Raw genomic sequence first — 11978 nt, forward strand, 5'->3', positions numbered from 1 at the left:
TAAGCCGTAGAATAATTTTTTCGCCAGCTGTTCTATCTTCATATAAATTATGTATTAGCTTTTCAATAGAGTGGTCTCAGAAATTGTTGAGAATATTTTATTGATAGTTTTTAAAAATAATTTCTAAATGAAATATTTCATTGTTTGACTTTTTTTTTAATCAAAGGACAATTATACTCGTTATTTTCTTATTGTATTTTTTCACACCTTTCATTTACCCTGTACACATTTATCAGTTGCTTAAGTTCATACTTTATAGAAAACAGAATGCTTGTTGAAGATCTACAGAAACCCATGTACGACGTATCAATAGTATATATTCAAATTTGACATAGCGTATTGTTGTATCCGTTTATACGTATACGTATTATTTTTCGTTTTATAATAAATTATAACTCATGCCATGTAAATTTTGAATCATGTTGTAAATTTTGTATTTACTTCCACCCGGTAAATTCAAAATTTACAACATGACACTCCGTTGAAACAAATTTAATCTTTATTAAAGATGTTAGGTTTTTAAATGAATGAAATATTTGGAGATAACGAACAGTGTTCAAGCTCAAATGAGTTCGGTTTTGGGGTCCAAAAAAAAACACAACAAAAAACGTAGTTTTAATTTTTTCGACCGCTCACGCGATCTCAATATATACTGAAGTCCCCTTCGGTGACACTACATTTTAGCTCTTTTTTCCTGGGGACCGGTCGTTCCAAATATTTTGCTATGGAGAACAAAATTAGAATCCTTAGGCTAGTTACATCTTTTAACTACATGTACTTCAAAACTATTCTTTCTAAGTATTTTCGTGTTTAGTATCAGAAATACTGTCAGGATCATTCACAAAATCATACTTTAATTTTTATTGCAGAATCATGTGAGGCAGACAGAAGGACTGTCAAAATGAATAATTCTTCTGTTCACAGCGCGGTTGCCTACAAGACACATCCTGAGTACATAGCATCAGAAAAGATATGGATTTACGTGTCACCTATTTTAATATTTGTGGGAACTATCGCCAACACGCTTTCGATTATCGTGTTGCTTCGCAAACGCATGCGCACTTCAACCACAATGTTCTACCTTACCGTGCTTTCCTTTGGTGATATGATGGTGCTATACACAGGATTACTTCGATACTGGATTAAGTCGGCTTTTCACGAGGACATCCGATTAATATCGGAATTCTCTTGCAAAATTCATGCTTTCCTCGTGTATTTCTCTTTGGATTTTACCACATGGGTGTTGGTTGCAGTCACCATCGATAGATGTATCTTTGTGTGTTTACCATTTAGAGCCAAAAGGCTTTGTACTTTAAAACATGCAAAGATTGTTGTGATAGGAATTGCTATACTTATGATCGCTGTGAATTTTCAGCTTTTTTGGGGCGTGTCTTTTGAGGTGCAACTGGGAGAGTTAGCCTGCACACATGTGAATGATTTTACAGAGTTTGCTTGGCCTTGGATTGACTTTTGTATGTTTAGTATAGTTCCGTTTATAATCATGATAATAGCCAACATACTCATCATAAAGAAACTATTTTTGTCACACAAGCGAGTGGCATCTCATCATAATCATGAGATAGCCCATTCAGAGCACAGCGAAAGTGTCATGAACCATTCCAATGGACACAATGTTAATGTACAGGCAAAACAAAGAAAAGTTCCGAGTGTTACAACGATGTTGCTTACAACAAACTGTGTTTTTCTGGCGTTAACTTTACCCATAGTCGTGTACCTCATTGTGTACCCTTACGTACTTTATGACGCCACAGACCACGTGACTGCTGTTTTGCAGTTGCTATGGGCAATTGCTAATATGTTTCAGTATACCAACAACACAATCCATTTCTTTTTGTATTGTATGACGGGGCCTCGTTTCCGTCGAGAACTTTTCAAATTATTTAATATTAAGACAAGGTCATCGCACGAGCTCACAATGACCATGGAAATGCATTAAAATTATAGACACTGTAAAGCCAACAAATATAATTTACAATAGGCTAACTATTACTTCAGAAAATTTGATTAAGGTTTTTTTTTTGTTTGCTACGAATGACATCGATAATAAAATCAATCTTATTGCATTCCTATAGAATTTGGTTTGAATGAAATATGCCACATATGGATTTGTTTGCCTTGATTATAGAACATACCAAACAACCGAATTCTGCAGCGTGTTTAATTACATTTTTCTCATGTTAAATGTAACCTTTACTGATTTCTTTTATTTGAATCACTTTATTTAATTTTAAATTGCAATTTCCGGACTAACCTCTTTTTACTTGTCCGATTATTTGATAAAAAAAATATCTGTTGGCAATGGTTAGGATTATTTCGCACTGGTACATGTAGTTGGTTGAGGTGTGTTGCAGTTTATTCTAACTTTTGTGTTGCATTTTTTCTAGGTAAGTATAATTTTAAATTGCATCATTATATATGTTTATTTTTTTATGACTTGTCTATACTGCGAAATAGACACTATTAAAATATTTTAAAATGAAACAACATAACTTATGTAAAAGTTTAAAATATACCATGGTGCGAAAAGTGAAGATTACAAAAATTTAAAAATGCAAAAGCATCTTAACAAGGCATAAAATACGTACTTGATTGATACTCCAAAGATTGATATTTGAAGGAATAGAGGTTTATGTCGACCTTATCATGTCTTTATTTGGTATATGGAGAGTTCTTTAATTAAAATTAAGAATGAACACAAAGTTTTGAAAATTAGTATGGAATATATCGGTCAAAATACAATCAAGAGATAAGTTGTCTTTACTAACAAGGTCATTATATCGAGGAAATGCTAAATTTTAAAAAACGAGATTACTGAGCTCCCTGTAACAATAACTTGTTTGTCAGTTATTTGATTCGGTTTAAAATTGATCGACCTCGGAGCTAGCATGCTCATGAGTATCGAATTAATAGTGAAACATAAGGCCCATAGTTAGATAATATTTTACATGCACTACATGTACCAATTTTGAGACGAGTTCTTCAATTTTTTTTTTTTTGGGGGGGGGGTGGTCAACATTATTTTTTTTCATTTCTTTTATCCCCTTGTCTCCATTTTTACTTGCATTCATTCCACTTTTGGTTAAAAGCTGCAATACTGGGACATCAGTGTTAAACAAACACATCTTGTTCTTTTAATATGGAAATTTATATTAAAAATTCCTTAAAAAATCTACAATATTATACTTTCTGAGGATTGAGGTGGGAGAGATTATTTTTCTGTCGGCTGGAACCATTTGTAAATTTATTTTCGAAGATATAAATGTACCAATTTTTTTTTTCTATAAAAATTGAAGAAGACAAGCAAATTCAAAGAATTGTGGTCCCCCGCTTTCGGTGTCTTTGTTTGTGAGATGTTATTTTTTATTATGACATATTGTGTCCAATATGAACATCCTATCATATGTCATTTCTTAGAAATTATCACTGAAGATGATTTTTTGAAGGATGAAAACCCTAATCCTGACCGTTAAAAAGTGATGACCAAAGTTAACGTTTTTTCAAAAGTAGGTCAACTCCAAGGTCAAGATCAAAGGGTCAAAGTTTTTGATGAAAGGTTTTCTCACAAGGATTACATATGTGAAGTATGAAAGCCCTAGCCCTTACCGTTCAAAAGAGTTTTTTCATAAGAACGTAAATCTTTAAGATCAAGGTCAAAAGGTCAAAGTTGTTGATATCCAATGAAAGGACTTGCCACAAAGAATACATATGTGAAATATAAAAGTCCTAGTATCTGCCGTTCAAAAGTTGTGACCAAAGTTAAAGTTTTTAAAAAAAAAAAAAGTAGTTTAAACTCCAAGGTTAAGGTCAAAGGGTAAAAGTTGTTGGAAAGGTCTTCTCAAAAGGATTACATATGTGAAGTACGAAAGCCTTAGCCCTCACCGTTCAAAAGTAATGGTCAAGGTTAAAGTTTTTTCATAAGTATGTAAATCTCCAAGGTCAAGGTCAAAAGGTCAAGGTTGTTTGTATCCAATGTAATGTCTTGCAACAAGGAAAACATATGTGAAATAAAAAAGTCCTAGTATCTACTGTTTAAAAGTTGTGACCAAGGTTAAAGTTTTTAAAAAGTATTTAAAACTCCAAGGTCAAGGTCAAAGGGTAAAAGTTATTGGTATCCAATGAAAGGTCTTTTCACAAGGATTACATATGTGAAGTACGAAAGCCTTAGTCCTCACCGTTCAAAAGTTATGATCAGGGTTAAAGTTTTTTCTTGAGTACGTAAATCTCCAAGGTCAAGGAAAATGGTATCCAATGAAAGGTCTTGCCACAAACAATACATATGTGTGTCCTAGTACCTTCCATTCAAAAGTTATGGCCAAAGTAAAAGTTTGGAATTTTTGTTTAAAAGTGGGTCAAACTCCAAGGTCAAGGTCAAAAGGTAAAATTTGGTGGTACCCAAAGAAAGGTCTTGTCACAAGGAATACACATGTGAAATATGAAAGTCGTATTTTCAAAAGTTATGGGAAAAAGTTTTTGTGACGAATGAGATTTAATGTCCCCTCGCTTTCGCGAAAGCGGGAGACAAAAAGTTAAAAAGAGAGCAAATCACAGCGCTAAATTGTAAACGTTAATCATAACAGAGGTACGTATAACATTTTTGACTAAATATGTTATTAAGAATGTCGTTGTAATCAAAATTTGAAAATGTGTTAATTCCTGCAGATGAAAACAAAGAAATTTTAAAATAAAAAATGACATTATAAATAAACAAAACAAACGACAAATCAACTGTATTAATTGTTTTAATAAATGACGTGTTTATTTTATTATTCTGCTAACGTGTTTATTTTATCTAACAGATCGGGACAGATAAACAATTATCATAGTATTAGAACTTTTCTACGTGCAGTACTGATGACTCTTTAACTTTTTTTAAAATTGGTCCTGTCAGGAAAACATAGAACTCATATACGTGTATTGTACCTACATGTGCATAATAGTTAATCCTGACTGCAAAGCTCGAGAACATAGAATCTTGGTAATCGATAACAGCTATATAATACATAAAACATTCCGTTAAACCATGTAAACAGTTTATCGTAAATGATTTATTTAAGTTGAGAATGTTTGTTTATAAGACATTTATTTCCGCTAACAAGAAAGGAAACGGATTCAAGTCTTGTTTTTCATTTTTTCATATAGATGAAATTTGAATGTTAGATATATTTCATGTGTTGCTTAGTGTTCTTTTCTTATTGTTCATTTTCTCACTATCATTGTTGTTTCTATTCTGTTCTTAACTGTTTTTTCATATTCAATTTGGTATAGATCTAACCTTTTCGGATATAAGGTTAAATAAATACATCTTTTCTGTTTCGCCACAATTCATTTAAAAAGAAACCCTAATGTAAAAAACGTGTACAACACATCATTATTGACAACCATTGAACTATAAACTAAAGTCTGGTATGTTGCAATATCCTTTATATAGCTCTTTCATCTATATAGCTAATTTAAAATCATTTGCATTTTTTAACATTCACCCCTATAACTGATCACCATAAATGTAATCAGATAGAATTCTAAAATACCCCCTTTTTACCTTTAATTTTACTACTTAGGAAAAAAGCATTTGTTTATTATACTTTAGATGCTAAAATCTGGTTTAGATACATCAACAAATATTGATATGTTTTCCTTTACATTAATAATACCCTTGACAATGATAATTTATCGTTTATGGTTCGTATAGACTTCTCAAAAACAGCAAGTTAATAGTCGATAAAAAAAATAAACTTTATCGACAGTGTTCGATGTTTGGTTGGTATACATGTAGATCAACGAAACCTGTGTAATTTAATAAATAATGTATATCTTGGGTTTATAGTTGTAATTGACACATATCCTGGAATATCCCTTGTCCTCTCCACTGATGAGTGTCCTCTTGGGTGTCAATCATTACTTAAACTATAGATATCCTAACAAAACTTCCTAAAGTTACAACTTAACTTTACATATTTAAAGCAATATATTAATATGAGCTGCATTTTCTAAATGATTTTATTTACCTGTTAAAACGTGTTTTTATGATAATTATTTATGATTTTATTTAAAAACTTGTTTTTATGATAATTATTTATGTAATTTTAACCTCTATGATCAAAAAACTAAAGTAATCTACTAAACTGTTTCAGAACAAAGACTTCTGTACCATCAAAAATATACATGTACATGTACTTGTAATAGAGCTTGTATATTTCATACATTATATACCAATGACGTATTTGTTTTAAAAAAGAAAATGTAAATATACATTTACATTTTAGAAGTAGTTCTTCTTAATGTAAGAAAATTTCGAAATCGGTGCAAGTTATTGTCAAATAAGTTGATGAAACAACTCAACAGCATCATTCAAAGTCAACATTTTCTAAATTCTATGATTAGTAAAATTGCCTTGTCAGCGAAATTAATCTAATATTAAATCTGATTATTAATGACGTTTTTAATACAATGTTAAGGCAATTAATTCCGTCGTCTACAGATTTATCCGCTTTCCTGATCATGACAAGAAGCACATATCAGGTATAACCCGGTCGACAAGAGGTGATTACGTTTTCATGGCACCTGGTCCTACAGGAAATTTGTTAAGATGTCCATGTTTGCCTTGATCCCATCAATGTTGTCTCCATAGACCTATTATTTTTCATTTTCTTCATATTGAAATGATAACCATCCAAAACGAAATCCACTGAAAGAAAGTCTGAACGTCTACAGTTTTGAAAGTACACTGTATTGCAGTAATCTAAACAGCTAAGAGCTAAGAAATGCATAGAAAAGCTACCTGGAAAATGAAGATAAGTACAGAATAATCAAAATACCTAAAACATGGTCTCAACACGTTGTAAAAAAAAAAAAAATAAATAAACTCGGACCTCATATCATTGTTTAATCAAGTACACTTATTGTAATCAAACTCGGCTTTATATGTAAAACAGACGGATTCTGCAATGCGACCTTTGACCGCCAAGGGAAGGAGCAATCATGGCGCATTTCCCTTAATTTCTAAGTTGTACAGCAAGTTTTAAGGTTCCGCGAGAGGTTGTGAGAAATGTTTCAAATTACTCTCGTCAAAGTAGATCACTCATGTCTTTGCTTTGATTAATCTCTTTTTATTAACCAAAATTAGGCATACATCAAATCGATACTGTCAGCATGAGACTACCAATATGTTTCAGAGAGGAGAATCGGCCGGGTTTAAATAAGCTGAAATAATTGTACTAGAGTCTTTAAAAAACAAATGAAAATATCTTCATTTGCTGTGCGCAACAATTCCATTTAGGATCTCTGTATATAATTAAATTAATGACATCTTTAATTTTAAATTCTGGCGCCCATTTATCCATTTGTTTTGAATTTGTTCCAATAAATTAAATTCTGATTAAAATATTTTGTTGCAATAATCAAAAAAAAAAAAAATTATTTGAACTGTTGTCTTTTTTTAAAAAAAATGTTTAACGATTTCAAAAATTAATATAAGCAACAAACCAATTGTACGAAAGCCCGTTGAGGCCAGTTCAGAGAGAGAAATATTTTTTATTGCGTTTAAACGCAATAATTATTGCGTTTAATCGCAAAACTTTGGGTTTAATTGCAATAATTATTGCGTTTAAACGCAAAACTTTGCGTTTAATCGCAATAATCATTGCGTTTAAACGCAAAACACTTTGCGTTTAATCGCGAAAGATTGCGATTAAACGCAATCTTTTGCGATTAAACGCAATAATTATTGCGTTTAATCGCAATAATATTTTTGCGTTTAATGGCAATACTTTTTGCGTTTAATCGCAATAACTTTTGCGTTTAATCGCATTAATTTTTGCGTTTAAACGCAATAATATTGCGATTAAACGCAATACTTTTGCGATTAAACGCAATAATATTGCGATTAAACGCAATAATTTTTGTGTTTAAACGCAATAATCTTTGTATTTAAAAGCAATCATTTCTATTGATTTTTGAAGGGTGCAATGGATCCACGCTGATATTCGTTTCTTTTTTCTTTTGTACATTAACCTATGAGGAGAATTGTGTATTGTTAAGCATTATAGAATCAGATTCTTCTGAACAAGCATTTTCTGAATGATTAAATCATTGATATGGATTTAAGAGGAGAAAGAGGTGTCGGTCTGTAAAAACAAAGACAGCCCTAGAATGAAACAAAGCTTAAGCATGTTCCTGTATATTCACAACCTTTCCTTTGATCACATACAGTAAACACGAGAACACGAAAATTAAGGAGATGGAATCTTATGAAATCAAAAATAAATCAAATGAAAACAGATTGATCGATTTGTACTACCAAACTGATATGGCTATTAATACGACTGAAACATTCTTAATTTGCTGTGATACCTAACGAATTTATTAATGGCTACTTTAAAAGTGTTGGATTCTAATAGGTTTAGGAAACCCTGGTTGTTTACTTAGGGTGCCATTGTTAAACTTCAAATCTCACACACTGCAACATTTTGCAATAAGACACAGAACTAAACGGTTCTTCTTTAAGGAATCAGACCATAGTATTCATAATAATTTTTGGCTAGCCGATGTTTGATTTCAAACTACAGCACTGAATTATTGTGGTTAAATGCAAAATGATTCCTTAAAAGGAAGGATTATTGCGAGAAAATGCAAAGAGTATTGCATTTAAATGCAACAAATTACTGTGTTTAAATGCAAATAATTATTGCGATTAAACGCAAAAAATTATTGCGATTAAACACAATAATGATTGCGATTAAACGCAATAATAATTGCGATTAAACGCAATAATGATTGCGTTTCAACGCAAAAATTATTGCGATTAAACGCAAAAATATTGCGTTTAAACGCGAAAATATTATTGCGTTTAAACGCGAAAATATTTTTGCGTTTAAACGCAATAATTATTGCGTTTAAACGCAATATTATTGCGTTTAATTGCAAAAGATTGCGTTTAATCGCAATCTTTTGCGATTAAACGCAAAGTGTTTTGCGTTTAAACGCAATGATTATTGCGATTAAACGCAAAGTTTTGCGTTTAAACGCAATAATTATTGCGATTAAACGCAATAATTATTGCGATTAAACGCAAAGTTTTGCGATTAAAGGCAATAATTATTGCGTTTAAACGCAATAAAAAATATTTCTCTCTCTGAACTGGCCTCAACAGGCTTCCGTACAATTGTACTTCCTAAAAGTAAAATAAAATACGAAGATATGCAGAAAATTTTTTCTACTGGTAGCTTTCTGTGGTTCTTACAATCGTAGTTCACGTTTTTCTTTTCTCCCTCCCCTGAACTATCAAAGTGTTATTGATGGTTGCTGCAAGATCGAAATTCATGCTTTTATCTAAAAAGTAAATTAAGCAAAAATTATCCTTACATACCAGTTTTCCATTCAAATGGTTTTATCTGTAATGCCCAGATAGACGCCTTAATCCAATGTGCAATTATTTCTTTGTGTTTTTTTTTTACTTTGGGCAATTTCATTCTACGAATTAATGCCAAAAACGAATCATCGGTAAAAAAATATGCCTAATAGGTTTGCTTTAATGGTTAAGATTGATTGTAAAAACACATTCTGATTGCACACACAAGTACTCTGAAGTTGACATCAAATAGATGCTTGAGTTTCTGATTGACAATATAATATTGGCTGTGAGTGGGATACAAATTTTATCAAACCCGCGACAAACTTTCCCCGAGGGCTTGAAGGGGAATGTTCAAGGGTTTGATAATAAAAGTCTTTTTTCATAACCAGTCGATAAGCGTTTTATTATACTGATGTATAATATAATTTCTGAGGTTTGAATTTTTTGGAGTAAGATAATACTGCAAGAATAATCTGAAATCCTTGATGACGTCATAATGCTAAAAAGTCATTATGACAAAAAATATTTTTATCGCTGGAAATCAAATTGGAGGCAAAAAATTGCATGGAAATTTTCCGAGGGTGGATAGCAAAAACTATAGCCCGGGGAATAGCTTTGCTATGCGTGAACTATAAAAGATACTTATTTTACCTTCTTAACTTTATATAGGAAACATTTTAACAGAACTATAATAATATCTAATATGTGTTTTTTAAAATACAGTATTCCAACAATCAAAAAGGTACCAATTGCGCTCCATTATCAGCAGACCTATTTTTATATTCGTATGAAGCAGAATTTGTGCAAAATCTTATGCATGAAAATAAGAAAACACTTGCTGTGGCCTTCAATTCAAATAGATATATCGAGTGACGTATTGTCAATTAACAATGGTAATTTCCATTCCTACGTCGATACGATATATCCTGGTGAGCCTGAGATAGAAGATACCGCAGGGTCTGACTCATCTGTTTCATACTTGGATATTTTACTTGAAAAAGGCGTTAATGGTAATCTAACAACCAAGCCATATAATAAACGTAATGACTGTAACTTTTCAATCGTCAACTTCCCTTACCTATGTAGCAATATACCTTCATCACCTGCATACGGAGTGTATATATCTCAGTTGATTCGATACGCAAGAGCATCCTCTACGTATGAACAATTTTTAAAACGAGGTAAATTGTTGACAAGCAAGTTGATGAAACAAAAATGTCAGCAGTCTCGTTAAAATTCATCATTTCGTAGTTTCTATGGTCGATACAATGACCTTGTCTGCAAATACAATTTATCATTGAGTCAAATGCTGATAAACGTTTTTCATACTAATTGTTAGTCCATAATTTATACACTGTACGTACCCCTTGATATTCCATAGATGGGAACAGATAATTTGTAGGAATGGAAGCTGACCGGTCACACCGGCCGTGTGCTCCTTGTCATGTTCGGGAAACAAAGGAAAAATCCGTCGTCAATTCAGTGTACAAATAATATGGGACGCGGTCGTGGTTATAACAACAAGTCTTAAACTGAACATTCCCATCCAAGACCGAGGGAGGTCCAGGTCAAGGTTCCGCGCAAACAATAATTAAGTATGAAATGGTATTAGTCAAGCATTTGATCAATGATAAATTGTATTTGCTGAGAAGGTCATTGTATCGTCATTGTATAGAACTTACATGTACGAAATGATGACTTTAAACGAGACTGCTGATATTCTTGTTTCATCAACTTGTTTGTCAACAATTTACCTCGTATTAGAAATTGCTCATACGCAGAGCATGCTCTTGCGCACCAAATCAACTGAGATGTATAAACTCCGTATGCAGGTGATGAAGGTATATTGCTGCATAGGTAAGGGAAGTTGACGATAGAAAAGTTAATGGCATCACGTTTATCATAGAGCTTGGTTGTTACCTATGTTATACGATATAACATAACTTGGGGCCGAAACTTTTATAAATAATCGTCTCTGTAGCCTCATAGGTTATGTTACGTATAAATAGGTTAAAATAAGCTTGTACAGCTTCATTCCTTATAATTTAATTTTAAATCAATTTCACTGTTGACCTCCCAAAGTAAACTTAAAATTGAAATATTTTTTATATTTACATAACGTCAAACGTAGTGAGACGTTTTTGACGTAACTCATTGTGACATGGGCAATTTATGCTATACGATATGAAATAAAAATCTTTTATCCAATCAAATGGCGTGTTAGAAATAAAATTGATTTTTTCCCCTTTAAATTTCCCCTTCACATGGCGTCATTGATGAGGGAAAAGGGTAATGTTTTGAAATCTTAAGATAAATCATACTTAAAATTCCTCTATTGAACTTCAATCTGGGGTAGGTACTGGTCATAAAAAATGAAGTCCTTTTTGTGATAGTTTCAGAGAATATACCTACTCTAATCCATTTGTCTATCTAATTGTATATATTAAGTTTCATATGTTAATAACAACAAACATGTTCTTTATACTAAGATCAACCAACGACTAACGTATTCACCAAAATGAACTCTTTTTTTTTATAGTAGCTTCATAAGTTATCTGTTTAAAATTTGATTTAAAGATTAAATATCTTATTTCATTTTAGTTGCAGG

General features: G+C 31.9%; 1 protein-coding gene across 1 annotated transcript; it reads left to right on the forward strand.

The window, feature by feature from the left end:
- Window positions 1-875: 875 nt before the first annotated feature.
- On the forward strand, window positions 876-1971 carry LOC134269798 (FMRFamide receptor-like). The gene has a single exon (XM_062752005.1). The coding sequence runs from the start codon at window positions 902-904 to the stop codon at window positions 1955-1957; it is 1056 nt and encodes a 351-aa protein (XP_062607989.1). The 5' UTR covers window positions 876-901; the 3' UTR covers window positions 1958-1971.
- Window positions 1972-11978: the final 10007 nt, after the last annotated feature.

The sequence above is a fragment of the Saccostrea cucullata genome, unplaced genomic scaffold (assembly GCF_032062105.1).
Source record: "Saccostrea cucullata isolate Sc308-1 unplaced genomic scaffold, CSIRO_AGI_Scuc_v1 ctg2927, whole genome shotgun sequence".
NCBI classification, from domain to species: Eukaryota; Metazoa; Mollusca; class Bivalvia; order Ostreida; family Ostreidae; genus Saccostrea; species Saccostrea cuccullata.

Coding starts and splice junctions, on each gene's coding strand:
- LOC134269798 (XM_062752005.1), top strand. CDS start 902: ATGAATAATTCTTCTGTTCACAGCGCGGTTGCCTACAAGACACATCCT.